Source organism: Toxotes jaculatrix, chromosome 19 (genome assembly GCF_017976425.1).
Source record: "Toxotes jaculatrix isolate fToxJac2 chromosome 19, fToxJac2.pri, whole genome shotgun sequence".
Taxonomy (NCBI): Eukaryota; Metazoa; Chordata; class Actinopteri; family Toxotidae; genus Toxotes; species Toxotes jaculatrix.
The window spans coordinates 2,533,060-2,551,131 of NC_054412.1; the positions used below are offsets into that span (position 1 = coordinate 2,533,060).

At 40.3% G+C, this 18,072-nt stretch overlaps 2 protein-coding genes across 3 annotated transcripts; both read left to right on the top strand.

Annotated features, from left to right (window-relative positions):
• Nucleotides 1-19: 19 nt before the first annotated feature.
• Nucleotides 20-10,154, top strand: mpv17 (mitochondrial inner membrane protein MPV17). 2 transcript variants are annotated; one of them, XM_041063737.1, is made up of 8 exons: nucleotides 20-79; nucleotides 1,404-1,484; nucleotides 3,728-3,843; nucleotides 4,513-4,605; nucleotides 5,435-5,530; nucleotides 8,431-8,463; nucleotides 8,600-8,652; nucleotides 8,968-10,154. In XM_041063737.1, exons 2-8 carry the CDS (start codon nucleotides 1,412-1,414, stop codon nucleotides 9,035-9,037), a joined length of 534 nt encoding a protein of 177 aa, XP_040919671.1. In that variant the 5' UTR covers nucleotides 20-79; nucleotides 1,404-1,411; the 3' UTR covers nucleotides 9,038-10,154. The 2 variants fall into 2 exon arrangements, with proteins under 2 accessions (XP_040919671.1, XP_040919672.1); XM_041063738.1 differs by lacking the exon at nucleotides 20-79 and adding an exon at nucleotides 430-473.
• A 1,458-nt stretch (nucleotides 10,155-11,612) lies between these two features.
• On the top strand, nucleotides 11,613-13,747 carry uts1 (urotensin 1). The gene is made up of 2 exons (XM_041064635.1): nucleotides 11,613-11,727; nucleotides 12,250-13,747. Exon 2 carries the CDS (start codon nucleotides 12,253-12,255, stop codon nucleotides 12,688-12,690), a length of 438 nt encoding a protein of 145 aa, XP_040920569.1. The 5' UTR covers nucleotides 11,613-11,727; nucleotides 12,250-12,252; the 3' UTR covers nucleotides 12,691-13,747.
• Nucleotides 13,748-18,072: the final 4,325 nt, after the last annotated feature.

Genomic DNA, 18,072 nt, shown 5'->3' on the forward strand with positions numbered 1-18,072 from the left:
CAGTTCTTATGCTGCCTCCTCGCGCTGCAGGAAATAACGGCTCTGTCCTCTGTCTTCAAGCTAATTAAGAGCAATTTAGGTAAGTACAATTTCTTTATCATATCCATAACAAAGAGCAGCACGCAGTGTAGCCTCATGCATGTGAAATAAATTATTACAAGGGTTTTATTAAATTTGGGGACAGATTACTGACAACTAATCTTTACTTTCTGCGCTGTGTACTAGAAAATGCTTTAAGTTCTCTGCAAATTTAGCTTGCACTTATTGTTAATTATGTTTTTAACATCAAAATCATTAAATATTGAATGTTGATATTCAACGACGAGATGTTGTACAAATGGAGATCCTCTGCCCGCAAAACAAAAATAAAATGTACAAAACACTTAGAATTAAAGTTATCAAAAGTCGGAGCTGATGCGGACACGTGAATGCATCACGAGCAGTACATTCAGTGGAGCCAGACACAGTAACAGGCATGTACACATTTTATTAACATTATTTATTGTTTTTATTGTGTATTAACAAACGTTGAAAACAGCACATTGAGTGAAATGCGTTAACCTGATTATGTTTATAACCATTTTATTTAACCAACCATAATATTTAACCACAGCTCAGTTACATCAGTTATGTCCCAGTACAGAAAGTTACAAAAGCGTGTGGTAACACTGATGTTCAGAGTTATAACTTTACTCTCAGCTGTCATTTCTTTTATTTCACAAACTGTTTAAAAGTTGTTAGTCGTTAGTTAGGAATGACTGGATTAAAGCGCGTTTGTAACGACGTAACACTGTACAGCCAAGATTGTAACGTTAGCTTAGCCAGCATGAAACCGAACGTTACACCGGACTGCGTTGAAAAACTCAACAGTTTAAAGTTTAGATGGATACTTGTAAAGCGACGTGTCAGCCAGCAAATCGTTTATTTATTTTTATACACTATTTCAAATCACTCTTCAATTCGGCATTGACAGAATTCACCAGGAGTGACACGGTTTACTAAAAATTTAACTTGACTTTATCAGGTCGCCATCAAATTTCACCCTTCGGAGAGTATTGGCTCGCAGCTTATGTTGATAAACTGTTAAATTCACTCATATTGCTGCTTAATAAAAGCTATTTGGAAATAGATCCTGAAACGTGTTTTTGTAAAAGGGGGTTTGTTATGTTTTATTGGCTTAAATGACATATTCCTAAATGGCACCTCAGTGTCCAACCTCCAGCTCAGCCTGGTTAAACTAATCAACAAGCTGTGATTGATAGTATAACGGAACTTATTAGCAGGGTCGCTTGATTTGAGTCACATTGTCTGCCGGTGGGCGGAGCGGTTTGGAGTAAAAGTCACGTTTTTGCGGTTTAACTTACTGTTTATGTTTATTTACTTCCCTTTTTTTAACTGTAAAGCGGGGAGAATGGCAGGCCTGTGGAAATCCTACCAGGCCCTGATGACCAGATACCCCTGGAGAGTGCAGATAATCACTGCAGGTATGACCAGCTCACACAGTACACATATACCCAACACTTTTCAATTAAATTTTCTGATTGCCTTAACTAGACCATGTGTCTGGGTTGCTTTAATGAGGGCAGCGCAGCTATTCTTCCTCTCTCAGCTCAGGTGCTCATAAAAATGTTGTTGAGGTCAGAGATGTCAAAAATGTTCAACCTTTGCTCTGGTTTACAGAGCGCACCTCAGTTTTTAAGTCAACAAAGAAAGAGGCCTTTGAACTGAGTGACCAAGATTTTTCCCTTGTGGTCTGTATCTGATCACTTTCAGCTCGGAGGCTGATTAGAAACACATCAGGAACAGACAACTTTTTCAGAATTCATCTAAAGTGACATTAACAATGAATGAAGTGGAATAAAGTTACTGTCTGGAGTCTAATGTATTTTGTAAATTGTGATTGACTTTTATTTGGGGCTGCAACTAATGATTTTTTTCTTATCAGTTATTTTCCTAATATATTTTGTCTATAAAATGCCAGCTATAATTTCCCAGAGCCGAAGGCGTCGTCTTCAGAAGTCATGTTTTTGGATTTGCGGAGACGATGGAATATAATTTGACAGGTGTCCCAACAGTTCAGCAAATTAACGCTAATTAATGTTCTCGCGAGTAACAGTAGCAGCCCAGTAGTACTACAGCTTAACCACCACTAGATGGAGGCAGCGTACGTCTGATGGTTGATTCCAGCCGGGGGTGACTGAGGACTGAAAACTTTCCTTCCTCTTTCCCTCATTTAACAATAGAGGAAGAATTGGTCATGAGATATGACACAGGCACCATTTTACCATTTTCAAAGCACTTCACTTTCATGAGATCTGTGACTGACCTAAGGTTCAGAAATAAAACATTTTTAAATTCCACTGTTGTGATTCGACTTAGGTTTGACCTTAAAGGACTTGAGCTTTAATTTAAACTGAACCAAAAAGACTTAAATGCAGCTCTTTGGCTTCAGTTTGATTCACGTGTGGCTCATAACAGATGTTTTTTTAAATTTATATATGAATGAGTTGTATTTTTTGCTCGACCCCTGATTCTTTCCTCCATCACTTGTCTGAAAAATGCCAGGTCACCAGCCTGCGTGTCCCTATAAAAATCTGGTGTAATGCTGCATTCAGGTCACCTGTTCATGTTTGGGTTTTTTTAGACGTTTTTAATCAATATTGTTCTCTCTTTGTCATCATAAAGTGAAACATTGACGACACCGACCGACAGACTGATGTTCCTGAGTCCACTCAGTCCTCTGTCTCGGTGCGTCACTGTCCATCAGGGTGTCTGAGTCAAAGTGACAAAGGAAATACTTGTATTTATTGCCTTGAAGGAGTACAGTTGACATTTTCTGCTCTCCATGCGTGCATGTGTGTGAGTGAGCGGGTGCGTGCACCTCGTCGCCCTAACTGCCTTTAATAGTTCTCCCATGACATTTTAAGGAAAGGTTACCTCTTGTTCAGCAGGGTCTGTGTTATTACACGGTGCTGTCAGTTCTAACAGTGGTATGTGAGCTGTGGTGTGCGACATTATGTCAGTGTGGGTTTAGAGCTGTGGGCCTGCAGCTTTTCCTCCGTCTGAACGGCTTTTATGAGTCAATGTCAAACCCAAAAGGAGTCAGATTAACAGCTGTGCGTTCTGTTTAGTGCATCATGTCGAGTTCACGTCGACGTGATGTGAGAGGTGTGGCTCGTAGTGACAGACTCGTGACAGTTATCACCGGCTCTGTGGAGCTTTTCAGCCACTTTAAGCTCACGGATTTGGTTTTTACAGCACATTTACTGAATGGCTCGCTCTCATTAGCCTTGTTTCCAGCAGCTGCTTTCAGAGAAGAAGCTGCGATTAACCCACTGAACTCTAAACAACAGGAAAGAAAGTGGAACGTTTAGCAGCTGATGAGCCAAACATTTTCCTCTGGAGCTGGTGGAGACCAAACCACAGCTCGAAGGGGAGTGAATGACGACTTTGCACAAATGATAGTTTTGCTCTGTGTCTGCTGAATGTGTCAGGAATTTGAAACTTGGATGAATATCGTAGCACTGTTCAGAACACGACTGAAAAAGTGTTTCTGGGGAAATTTTATGTCAAACGGAGGAAACTCTCAGCGAATGTGGCACCAGTTTGTCGCCTGTTCCCTGTTGTAATTGAGACAAACAACAAATTCAGTCATGATCATTTAATATTTCCTGTGTTGTGATGCTCATTGGACTGAGACACAATGTCCGTCTCCCGTCTCCTCCAGGGTCTTTGGTGGGTGTTGGTGACGTCATATCCCAGCAGCTGATTGAGAGACGAGGACTGGCTCAACACAACGTGCAGCGGACGGCCAAGATGATGAGTATCGGTTTCTTTTTTGTGGTATGTGTCGTCTTTATCGCTTTATCACGAGACTAAGGCGCGTTGTGTGACAAAGAAACGTGTTGACGTGTGACATTGTTTTCCATGTCACACGGTGTGCTTTCATGCCTTTGTGTGTCTGTCAAATCAAGTCCTGTGACAGATGCACAATTCAGCTTTCAGCTGATTTGACATCACTGGGACGAAGGCAAAGTTTATTTATGTTCCCATAATCGTCTTATGCTGCACCAATCAGCAGCCTCCTCATTTTAAATAATGCAGAGACGATGTATGGACGTTTGTCTCGAACACAGCTCCTCAGCCTCACACAGCAGTAAGACAACGATGTTACACTGAAATAACATGTTTGCTGGCAGATGTATGTGACGACTGCTTTGTAACTCATGCATCATGCATCACTCATCCTTGCATTAATAATATATTTAGTTTGTTAGTTTACTTTCAAGTTTTCTTTAGCTGAGCTGAAACGATGCACAGAAATCTGCTGAACTGGTCAAGTGTGATTAAACATGCTGTTTTTTGTTTAACTGTTTGGAACCTCAGCTTCAGCGATTTTCAAACCACAAAGTAATTTTTTAAAAATTGTATTTATAAGAGAACTAGCTCCAGGACTGATGACACAATTTTAATTAATACATTGATTTAAATATTTTTATTTTCACGTCAAAGGGTCCAGTAATCGGGAGTTGGTACAAAGTTTTGGACAGACTGGTTGTTGGAGGAACTAAAAGTGCTGCAATGAAGAAAATGCTGGTCGACCAGGTGAGAAATGAAACCGAATTAAGTTTTAACTTTGAGCTTTAAAGCTCCCTGATAGTGAACAATCACAATTTTATCACCAAATTTCCAGCTTTCTTGTAAAGGAAATATTGATCATGAAGTGTGAAGCCTGAGGACGCAGCTGTCTTACTGTCTTCACTCTGCCCTCTGGTGTTTGTTCGTATAAAACTACAGCTGAACAAATGCCGGTTAAACTGAAAACCACCTCGGGATGAGGCTTCAGAGCTTTCCATATCTCCCTCTGATGAAATATTTAAAGTAAAGTAAAGGGTTCAGTCCCACGCTTGAATGGCGATGTGGTCGCACTGACTTTACACTGCTCCCTCTGCCTCCGTATACGTAATAACCAAAGTGCCATTTGGTGACTTGAAAGATTTAAGGCGAAGCAGCTGCAGCGTCTTCCTGCGTCAGCCCTGAGCAGCAGAGGAGCGGCGTCTCTTCACTGTAGTGTCAGTACAAACAACCGAGCAGAGACCAGGCTCCTCCCGAAGTGATTTCTGATTTCTGATTTCCTCTGAGCCTCCCTGCTTTGTAGAATTCATCACGTAAAATACAGAAAATCCACTGTAAATACGGTGTTTTGTCCTTTGTCCTTCAAAAAACTGAATTCCACACAGATATGATCAGACCATATGTTTTTGACTTGTTATAACCTCATACATATTCACACGTTTAAGTGGACGGCATAAACTCGGTTAAATGATTCACAGTAGTTTTCATGCTGTAAAACTCAGATTGAATCATCAGTTACCATGTGATGATGTGTGACACTCACCTTCTGATCGTTTCTTATGTCTCCATATCTTCATAGTTGTGTTTTGCTCCGTGCTTCTTGGGAGCTTTCCTGTGTCTCTCTGGAGCTCTGAACGGACTGACGGTGGAGGAAAACGTCGGCAAGCTGAAGAGGGTAATTTGATTTTCATTAATCGCACGTCCCTGTGAATCACAAACAGTGCTACAGTTTATAGTTGTTGCTCCTCGCAGCCAAAATGGTTGCCCCCCCATTTTCTGCCCGTAGACGATCCATGTTAGCCTGCAGCCGGTCCAGGCTGTGTCCTCTTCCTTCCACCAGTGCATGCTGGGAAAGGTTCCAGCTCCCCTAAGCTGTCAATTAAGCAGAAAATAGTCAAGCTCCATTTGTATTTTTTTTTTTTTGTGTTGAATATGTAATGAATCACCTGGGTTAGTTTAGTTTTTAGTTAAACCTGAAAAATTCTCAGACTCTGGGTCTAAATTATCTCAAGCTGAGGTGAAGGTTCAGCGTTTGACCTGATCTGTCCTCAGCACATTCTTTATTTATGAGTGTTGCATTAAAAGAACGACTCGGGGTATAAAACGCTTACAACCTCACAGATACGAGAATGGGCAGCAAACAGGACCGATTCTGTAGCAATCGTTTCTGTTCTCAGGGAATCTCCAGGTCTTCAAAAGTCTTTCGGGTTCCTCAAACAAGGCCTTAGAAGTTATTTAAAAGTCTTACATTTCGTTTACAAAGGTCTTTAATATTTTTTCTCGCCTTCTATAGGCAGTAATGTACGTGATGGATGTTGTGGTGGTTGCATTCTTTCAGATGCACCAACCACAGAACGCTCCTTCTTTTTGGAATTTCAGACATTTAGTTGGTCCTGGACTTTTTTTTCTGATTTAACTTAACCTGGTTTTCTGCATTTAGACTCGACTTTACATTCCAGAGAAGCGTCCGTCATCACTTCTGTATGTTTTCTGTATAAATGCAGCTCAGGTAAATGAGAGCACAGAGAGAGGAAGTTTGGTTTTCATTGTAGGTTCAGTCTCTGACCTCCAACACTTACCTCTTAGTATTATTAGAAACAATTTCCTGTGTTCTGGGATGAGATGAGAGAGAGAGAGAGACTGTGGAAATAGCCAGAGTGACTCATACCTTCATATATATATATATATATATATATATATATATATATATATATGTGTGTGTGTGTGTGTGTGAGTGTGTGTTTGAGTATGTATTTGTATGCCAGGTCAGAGCAAACTGTCATCATGTGCCAGCTGCTCAAACATCCGTCGCCGCCTTGCTTACCCAACGTGCCGCTGATCATCATCAATTATTTACGAACGGAGGCGCGAGGACCTGAAAGGCCAAACCGGTAAATGTCAGAAAGGACAGAAAATAAATGACAAATGTGCTCATTACACCGAGGCCTGGCACTGAGGGATTGTGGGATTGAAATGAATGGAGCCACTGACCAAACAGTGAGAGTGGCTGTTTGGTCGAGTTTCAGTCAAGTCTTTGGCTCTTTTGTTTACTGGTGACTTACCTGGACTGAATGAACTGAAGCAGCGAGTCTTCAGCCCCGTCCCAGTTTTGTACTCTATGCTAACATGTGCTCACACTGCACGATGAATTTAAGTCTTCTCAAAGATGCAGACAGAATCGTGTTGATAAATTTTAAAGACCTTTTTCAGCATTTTACAATTTGTCCTGTTCAGTAGCATTTTACTCTATTTTTTCTATTTCCTATCATTTAATAAACACAACGAATCGTCAGTTAACTGAGAAAATTAACTTTAAAAACCGTACAGCAGCTCAGAAACCTGTCAGAGGGGAGAAAGGCCCTGGCAGTGTGGGACGCGGTGATCTGAGGTTGTAATTTTACCTCAGGTGGCAAAATATCTTGTTTGGCCATAATTAGAAAACGGCCTCACCTCCGAAAAAAAATCCACCAGGAGTAAGATCGTAACTGGAACATTGGCTTGTTGTTTTTATGTGTCGAGACATGTTGAGGTGACCTTTTAAGTAAATGACAGGGAATTTTTTTTTTTTGTGTGTGTGTGTGTATGTGTGTGTCTGTGTGTGTGTATAAATAAACTCTGTTGTTTCATATTTACTGTGAGTACAAAAGTCAGCATCCACCACCACGGACCCTTAGTTTTCTCATTTAGCAAAAAAACCCAATCTCATTATTGAAGTTAAAGGCTGTTTCTCAAACACGATTTCATGCATTTCCACTAACAAGTTTTATATTTAAACATTTAATCAGTGTCCAAGGAGATGGAAAAGATCTCGTCCTGGCAGAGAGAAAAAACTACACAGCTCTTTCCTTGATTTTATTTCAGTCACTGAGAGCTTTGTATTTGCATCATGTTTTTAAAGAGACGGCCTCATTAACTGCTCACCTGAAGGTGTTCTGCTTTAAGGCACATTTTCCTGATGTAGGCCTGTATGTTTTTTTATTTGTTATGTTTTACTTTGCCAGCTGCTGAGATCTTTGGCTTTCTAACTCCATTTCCATCCTGTATTGTTTTGGAATGAAACTCTCGACCAACTGGAGTTTCAGCACATCACCATTTCTCACTTCATCCCCCACGGGCAGATTCAGCGGCTGAGCCTTGAATTACCTGAGTAGGAGGCCAGAAGCTGAAGTTTCTTTAATATCAAAACAAACTTTATTGGCAACATCTCACACGAAATCCTGGTGTCAGTCTTTACAAACTCAGCCATGTGTCGGCCCGTTGTGTCTAATAAGACACTCGACTGTAAGATATTATCACATTAATGATTAAGATTTCACTTTAATGTGCAGGAACAAAAGTGTCTGAGACGAGGAGTCCTGAGTCTGTGTTCACACTCTGTTTTCCCCCTTTTTAAACCTGTTTGTCTTTTTATGTTCATGACTGGTGTTTGTTTAAAGCCTTTCATGTGTTATCTGAAGCATTTGAATTGAATTGAATTGCTTAAGAGAATATTTTAGCCTTAGTATGTATTGTGAATATGGCCCCTGATTTGTTGTTATGATGCTAATGTAATAACTTTATTTGCTTTGTACACAGGACTACACAGATGCCCTGATCTCAAATTACTACGTAAGTTTTCCCTGTGAGGTTTTCCATTTTATTCATCTATGCTTAAACCTGTTGGCTGAGATTCATTTTCCCTTGACGTGACCTCGTGTATCATACGACTGAACTGTCCCCTGAATGTTTTCTGTTTGTGTTGCAGCTTTGGCCTCCGGTCCAGATCGCCAATTTCTACTTCATTCCACTACACCACAGGTTGGTTTATGGCTTTATTAACAGACAAAAGCCACTTTGATCAGTGAAGTTTGTGTCTAGTGCAAAGAATGAGAATCTAAATTTGTTGAAAATTATTTTACCAGTTATAAAGACCTGTTATAAAGGCCTTAAAATCTGGGCTTTCCTTTATACGTTTGTTCTATGTTCCATGTGTCAGTTGTGAAATTCAGTTAAATCTCACAGGAAGCATCGTTATAATCGTCTTTAAAAGCTTTATCTTCCTCCTGATGAGACGATCAGACACTCTGCTGAGATGCATCCAAAATAAACACGTCAGTTGTCTCCTGCTCGTAGGTTGGCTGTCGTCCAGGTTGTTGCTGTTGCCTGGAACTCCTACCTGACCTGGAAGGCCAATAAGATGTGAAGGATGATTACAAGTCCAGCCTGTTTTGTTGTTGTTGTTGTTGTTGTTGTTGATGATGATGATTTTACACTCATTTGTAGTGTGTGTGTGTGCGTGTGACAGGGGCCGACAACTTCCTTTAGGCTACTTAGTCTTCTGATATTTCCAAAGTGTAAAACTGTGACTGAGTCACTGATAAAGGTCGGGAGAAAGCGCTTGTCTACTCTGAATGACAAATTCACACTTGAAAGTCAAACTTGCATTTGCAGAAACGTCTGTGAAAGTTTGTTATTTATGGAAATGGGATCTGGCAGCGGTGCCGCAGTGCAGCCACACATACGCACGCACACACACACACACACACACACACACTAACACCCGCTGGCTGAAAAGAACTTTGCTAATCCTTTGAATCTATTGTTAATCACTTGATACAGGATCATTTGAAACAGGTCAGTAAAAACGTGTTTAGTTTTATTTTGAAGGAAAATTTCCTCATTCATTTCTTTAATCTGTGATTTTCACTTTGTCCAAGAATTTCTAATAATGTTTCAGTTTACATGTTGTTTACCCACTTTCACTGCATCTGACTCATCTGTGTACTTTTACTTTACTGTTTTTGTTTCGGACAGTGCTCAGGGAAGGTTAGATTTCTGTTATAAATGCACATGATAAGAGTGATAACCAGGCAACAGATGGAAAAAGCTGCCTTCTTCCTCCAGTAACACCAGGTCTTATGCTGCGTTCATGTCATATCGGATCGGAATTATGAGATTCTGACATGTAAATAGTGTTTGCACCAACATTCAAGTTTTAAGAGCCTGACAGCTCAGACAAACCAGACTTGACTCTGAATACAGTATATTTAAAAATATCTACATAACTTTATTATTCTAATCCACAGTATATTGATCATGCACCCATTGCCGTGTGGTTTTAATGACTTGAATACTTGTTAACAGTCTTGCTCACCCACCTAAACAACAAAATGGACCCAGGAATCCCTTTGTACACCTTCAGTCCCTGTTGAAGTGTGGATGGTCCTTTATTTTTCAGTGTATATGTAATGTTTGTTCTCACAATGTGCACATTTGTAATGACAAAATCCATCTCGTATATATAAAGTTCTGAAGCTCTACATGAGGCTGGTGTCAGTGGTGTGTTTGACCTCGCTAACTTCTGCAGCCAACTTTGCTCTGGATGGGTGGAGTTTGTTTGGAGAGAGATGTGGAGGCTGCTGAGCCGGGCTGTCAACCAAATTAACAGCACACAGCTTTTCCACACAAACACACTTGGGCTACATCAGGGAAAATCAACGGAAACGTCTGACGGATCCACTGAAAATCAGCCAAACAGCCTCTTCTCCCGGGGGATACGAGCCTCTCCCCAGAAAGCTGGAATTCATGTGTGATTCAGCATCCGGGCTGGCTGTGATTAAATATAAGCCAAGGTAATTAAATGACGATACACCTCATTGGCTTGTAAGCACAAGTAATATGTTCAGTTTCTTCCCCATGACACATGTTCACGTCATGGTATTGGGGTCATTGTTGGACATTAAAAGCTGCAGTACAGACTTTCTAATGAGGCTTTCTGGAGTAAACAGGTCGTCATTTTTATGAGGAATTATTCAGGATCTTTTGTACAAAAGCATCTCAGAAACTCTGGTCTCATCAGTAAATAACCTATAACCTGTTGTGTGTGTTACATGTCTGATGAGAAGTTTCAGTCATTCAAACAGCACATCCAGGACCACAGACAGCTCCAGGGCCCTGGACCACTGCAGGACCATGGACAGCTCCCTGATGGACCCATTCATTCTGACCTGAGTGAGTCGTTATTCATGTTCACAGCAGACACTTCAGTCTCAGCCTGCTCAGAAATAAAGTGTTAACTCTTCTGATGTGAAAAGCAAATTAACCCTGATTTATTGGGTTCTTGCCTTTAGTTCGTTTTAGTCCATTCAGTTTCAATTTAAAGTAACGTGGCCTCAGTTCAGCAGGACATGATAATGGCTATCAAATCTTTTCATGTCCCAGACTCCAGTTTCATCACATCCGGCTCTATTTAACTGTCAAAGGGTCATTTGAGGGAGTCAAAGCTGCAAAAAATAAATAATTCACCAACAAAAAAAAATCCAAAATACAACTTTGATACTGCAAGAAAAGAGTTGAACCACACAGGTTATTCACACTGACCAGTGCTTTCCAGCCATATCCAACACCGTTAAGGGACATTAAGCTCAGTAACATATTACTGATGATCCCTTCAAACATCCTTGAAAGAATCCTTGGAACATTTTCAAGGAATCCCCAACCTCAGAGACCCCCCGCCCCCGCCCCCCTGGAGCCCCTTCCCGGGCCCCTGTCTCTTTCTCTTGGTCCCCTGGGAGGTCCCTCATCCCACTTCATGATCCAGCTCGGATGGATGGATCGGAAATAAACCTGAAAAAAAAAAAAGTCACCCTTTATTTTCTGTCCATCACAGTTTCCCCAGCTGTCCCCCGGGGACTATATTGCCTTTGCGTCTCGATAGTTGTCCAGTTTCCAAACCGGTCTCGGTGCTCGCATTGACGTCAAAGGAGCAGGCTGGATGTATAAAACCCTGCGTCCTCTCCCGCCGCTGATCACTGGGACTTTTCAGACTCGTCTCCGACCTGAAATCTCACCGGTCGACCACAAAGTTCAGCTGCAGCACCTGGAGAAAATAAAGTGAGTACTGCACTTTATTTCAGTGTATGTTCAAAGTTTTGTTGAACTGGACGTATTGGTGCAGATCATCGTTATCTTTTAGTGGCTTTTAGGTTTTTAAATTTTTATTTTCTGCATCAAACCCAGCTAATACAGATGATGCTGTTTGTGTTACCGGGTTTAATCCTCTAAGAAGTTTTTTTTTCTTGCAAGGTAGTGATTTAAGCTGCCTGCATGATACGATAATATATAGTTTAAACCTAAAAATTGACATTTTATCTTTAGCCAGGGTCAGTTTACCAGAGCCAGCGACGGTCTGCTGTGGTAAAAATCGCATTCATTAGGGAAAAAGTCATTACTCTCTCTCTTTACTGACTATATTTACTGTTATTCGTGCAAGATAGAATTACAAGAACTTTCCAGCTAAGATTTACATCAACTGTTCAACAGAAAAAGTGAGTTTACTGACTGTGCGCAGCATTTCACTGATCATTTTATGATGAAGTGTCTGACTGTTATCTTAATGAATTCCTCTGCTTGCAGGACATGAAGCCAGTCCCCCTGCTCCTGCTCCTCTCCTCCGTCCTCCTCTCATCACACCTCCGCCCCGCCGCCGGCAGACCGCGCACCTTCCCCGGCTGGCTGGATGGCAGCGGTCGCCTCCAGACGCAGCAAATGGACGAAGTGCTCCTCAGAGCGGCCGCGGCCGGGGACAGCACCGCCTCTGATCTAGTGGGCGACAGCATCCTGAGGTTTCTCCAGAGGAGGAACCCGGGACATCTCCACCTGCTGCCAACGGAGGAGGAGAGCGAGGACGAGGCAGTGAGGACGGCGGCGCAGCTGCTGAAACGGAGCGAAGAGCCGCCGCTGTCCATCGACCTGACCTTCCACCTGCTGAGGAATATGATCCAGATGGCCAAGATGGAGAGCCAGAGGGAGCAGGCTCAGCTCAACCGCAAAGTGCTCGACGAGGTCGGGAAGTAAATGCTCTATTTTTTTTTTTTTTGAATGCCTCGTTAAAACAGCTCAACCGCTGTCTCAGTATTTAAGACCTCTGACATTAGTTCTTGTTTGTGCGCCTGCCCTTCTCTCCGCATCATTTTACGCACAGATGGTGCCAAATTACGCACCACAGCATACGCGAGTAAAATGTAAATCTTTAAGTGTTATTTCAAGACCTGGAAAATATGGAAACTGACAGACCCCTCCTCGTCCCCCGTTCATTGTCCACTGGCCTCACCCCTTCCCTCACCCGTCAAACCCGCAATCCCTTCAACACTGGACTTATGGTGGACAAAAGGGAAACTGTGGCATCACTGGATTTCACGCCAAGTGTCATTATCACGTGTTGCTGAATTGGACTGTTTGATCTGGAACTCAGCAATCAAGTATAAAAAGTTGTTTCTCTGGTTCATGTGAACGTTTTACGTTTTAGGAGAAGGTGTGGGTTCTCAGAAACCTGTTTCACACAATATCCCTAAACAAACGTTCCATTCTTTATTTAACTTACATTAGACCAATTCTATAAATGTACATGAGCCGATCTCATAATGATGCAGAGTAGAGATTCAGAATGAAACCTTTTCAGACTTATTCTGAGCTGCAGGAAAGTTCTCTGGAAGTTTTTCTTGATGTCTTTGAAGCCTAAAGTTAAGCTGAGGACAACTAGAAAACCATATTTGTTGTGACTCCAGCCACCATTAGCCTGAGATCTGATATCAGGAGACTTAAATATTCAAAAACCCCCCTGTTGTCTCTCCGGTTCAGTTCTGTGTCTCTTTCTTTTATATCCACTCGGCCAGACTTGGTAGATGGATTGTATTAGTTTCAAAACAGAGCAGAGGCTGCAGGAAAGACAAAGGACACTGTATGTTCTCTCCTTTGTCAAAGCATCAGCTCTCACCTTCCTTTTGTCCTCCTTCTGTCCTTTGTTTTAAGCGGGAACACTATCACCTGTACTGTATCGACTGTAGCATGCTAACCAACAACAAAAAGAACAAAAAAAAGCTTTATTTTACTGTAAACATTAACGTCTCACACTGACCACATTGTCTTTGTTTTAGCAAATGAAAAAAACAGCTTTTTTTCCATTTATATTTTGTAATAAAAAAGTTTGAAGTAAAAATCATTGCTGTTATGAATGTGTGTTCATCGATCATAAAATACAACATTCTGCCACAGCTGGTTTTAGTTTCATCCAGTGTTCTTCAGTTTCTAATAAGATTCTTTCCAGAGACAATACTGAAAATGAAAATACTGGAAAATTTTCCACATCTGCTCAAGAAACATTAAAATCAAATCAGACTCCTGAGCAGTATAACCACACACAGGACGAACTTTACATTCAGATGTTGCACGTTTAAAACCAAATCATGGGAGAAACGTTTGTGCAGCTTGTTTTCTGTATCCGTAAATCTCAGACTTAATTCAGCCCAGAAATCCAGAAGATACATGGCCTGGTTTTTGTGTCCCGTTGACTGAATCCAGTCCTGCCAAAACCAGCACTTAATGTGGCTGATAAACTGAGAGTTACGTCATTTCTGAACTGTGCTGCATGTGATTCAGACTGAAAATTACGTAAAATGTAACTGACGACTTGCTGCACTGTGGAATATTAATAAAATTTAATCAGCTGCAGTGAAATTTGGCTTAAAGCTTGTTGAATTTTATCACAGCAATGCAAATGTTTTTGAAGATCAGATCAGACGTGATGGAAGTGACAGTTAAAAGTGTCTTGTGCAAGTAGTTGAAACAGATAAGAGAGAGAAGCTGCAAACACAGAAGTGAAAATGGCCTCGGGCCCTTTGGTTCTATGACTCAGTCCAAACTGTGGGTGTGTTGGTGATTCTTCTGCCTTATCACCCTCTGTTTGTGTCTGTGTGTTGGTTCTGTTTCATCTCCCTCATTGTGCTTTACAAATGACAAACGTGTGTCACCAAACTTCAAACTTTGTTCATGTGAAAAATTCACGAATGAGAGCAGAGAGTTTCACAATACAACAAACATTTTACTTCAAAAGATACAACCCAACGCAACCTCAAATCTTTTTTTTTATTCTAAAATGGATTTTTAACCCCAATTTCCCAAAAACCCAGGATGTAACAGACCGTTTGAATAATCAGATTTAAAATGAAATAATTCTACAGCAATTAATTAAAATTAAAGAGGCTTTAAAACATGATTATGTGAGGTTCATTGTTTATTTAGTTTCCAACTTTTCTCAAACCCTTGCACCATATAAAATATATTAAGAAATACAAATAAATCTATTCACAGACGATGTGTTAGTGTTTACAAAACCCACAAACTAGATGACGTTATTAAAGTACACATAAATATTCACACATATATATGTCATATATTTACTGTCATCGTAGTAAAGTCGCAGTTTTCAATAGTTTTTTTTCATTGGAACCAAACATACAAAAAAAAGTACCAGATTTATTAAAAGGAACAAAAACATAACATTTGTATAGGAATTAAAACCATATTGTGACATGACAATGTCTGTGTCTTTACGAAAACGTCTCCGGGCCCCGTGCCACAAAACCCCAAAATCACTTTTTGATCTAAGAACAGTCATCAGGCCTGATGAAGGAAAAACAGATCAATAATACATTTTGGAGCAAAGTTAAAAAGTTAAAAATCAATGCTCTGGCTTTCACAGGAGAAACATGATCATTTATCGTTGCCAGTGATGATTCATTCTGACCTGATTAGAACCAGTGAACAGAGTCCGAAGTGATGCCACTGTCAAAAACATAAACTTCACTCTGTAAACCAACAGATCACATTTAATAAAACTGCACCCAAAGTGCTTTTATCCATCACAGCTGAGACTGACATCCCCAATGAAACTGAGAACATTAGCTGTTTGTTCAGATTCTTAAAACCTTGTTTCTCCCACCAACAGTTTTAGATTCCTTTAATCATTCGTCCTTAACCTTAAAGAAAAAGGCAGAAGTTCTTCTATATCTTATTAGTTATGTAAAATGCTAAAAAATAAAAAAAAAAATGCTTCAAAAATATGTAGTTTCAGTTTTGTTTTTTTTTAAAAAGGCTCAGTATTGTCTTAAAACAGCTGGGCACTGTGGTTTTTAGTAAACATGACTTGAACAGTGTTGGCTGTGTGTTATTTTTTGGGGACTATTTTCAATGGCAGATTAATGCGCACAGACTGAGCACAGCCTCGATGTTTTGGAAGGCGTGTTTCATCGTCACACACACACAACAACTCAAAATCCACCACGCACTCTTTCAGAAACCCCTCCAAAAACAGCAAGTCATTTGCAATACTACCTACAAGTAATAAGCTTATCTGCCCACTCTATCATTTTTACATCCTGCTCAATGGTTCTGCCGTTCTCCTCTTTTTATGCATTTTTAAAAAAGGGACAATTCTGTTCCTCTATTTGAAATATAAAAAGGAAAATAAACCGTTTGCCCCATATAGCGCCAAAATCATTTCTCACTAACCTCGGTTTTGCTAACTTGTGTTGTTAAATAACAGCTTTAAAATTCGTCTAATTTCATAGAAACCATTTCTATCTTATTGACTTTAATCCCCACAGTTTTTTCTTTACATAACATCTTAAATGAGTTTTAAAACTGTCTGCAAAATGCAAAAATGCAAATGCAAAACTGTAGTCTCTACAGAAGCGTTCAGAAAGCTATATACAGGCTTTAAATCCTGAAAAAAAAGACACACTTGAACCAATTTTTTTTAACTTTTCCTCCCACAACACAGAATGCAGTGTTAAATCCGCTATACATTTCCTGTGTGCTATACATAGGGAGATATATTTACACACAATACACTGGATTTTTATGTTGAACAAAAGGCAACAATGTGGGAGGCAAAAATGTGGCCGAGTCGTCCTGCTGCATCTGGGCTGCTGCAGCAGGAAACACAGATGGATAACGTATATAAACATACGATTTCTGACCATTTTCTTTTCATGGTGTCTTTGTTGTTGTTTCATGTCCGTTTCTGGCTGAGTTCCCTCTTTAGCACTGAGTGGATTTCTTCCAGAGGATTATGATAAACCTGTATTTCTGTCTCTGTTTTCCTTTTCCTCAGGACTGCAGCAGGGACCTGGAGTAAAGAACAAAAGATGATTCAAGCTGCAAGCAGCGATGGGCGGGCCCTCGCACAAGAGTCCTCCTATGTCCTCTCCTCTCTCCTGCTCTTCTCCCCAGAGAAGCACAGCAGTATGCAGCAACAGAAAAGACATGGCCCCCTCCCAGCAGGGGGCGCTATGAGTGTATCATCTGATGAGCATATAAATGAGTTGAGAGTGTGAAGGTCATCCTGATTATCTGTGCAGAGCAAACATGCAATTTGGCTTAATGGATTGTGTTATTTGTAAATTACTTTAGTGAGTTTTGTGTAGACATTTCAATGGTGTTATTTTCAGCCACATATGTTAAGAATACCAAGATGTCCTTGGTTAACTATATCCTGGTATTTGTGGATATATATATATATATATGAAAAAGTTAACTTTAATGGACATTTGTAATTTGAGTGAGTTGTGTTTATGTGACTACATGTGTAGAAAGTTGCTCATGACGTTTGTCAGAGGAGAACTCACGCAGTCAGTGTTCAGTTTGAGAGATGTTGATGAAGCAGGTTAATGGAGCCTGTTGTGTGTTTGTGTGCTCTTTACATGTCCAAATCCTTTGCTTTCTCTACTTTCTCAACAATTAAGAACTATTTCAAATCATATACAATCATGTACATCACCACTTACCCACAGACATAATGCAAAAATACATAACACATTATAGATTATGTCATAAATCCATGCTTTGATCCTATAGTAGTAATACCTGCATGTCATATACATTATTCAAAGTAAGGTTTTCTTTCCTATATTATAACAGCATTTCCACGAATGCCATATCTCATTCTAACTAGATATGTTGATGACACAATATTTAAGAAATGCTGTTGAAATATAAGTTTTGCTTTACGTTTACATCACCTCCAAAAGCAAAAGGCACTGGTTATGGTACACCTAGTACACTAGGCTGGGGTTCAAATCCCTGCAGTGCCCTGCTAATAGATTGATGATGTAAGATCCACACAAAATCCTAAATCTACACAGCTTGTCATGATAACTCCATGTTAACACATCTATGTATGTATTGTGTATGCATTGTATGTATTGTGTATGTAATGTATATGTAATGTGTGTATTTCCATTATATAGCTCACATGGCGCAATGACATAGACATTTATGGCTAAATGTCTATGTCATTGCGCCATGTGAGCTATATAATGGAAATATCAGGTATCCTGATATATCAAGTATCAGGAGCTCAACTGCACCAATGCCTCTACTATCTTCTCTTCTTTCCAA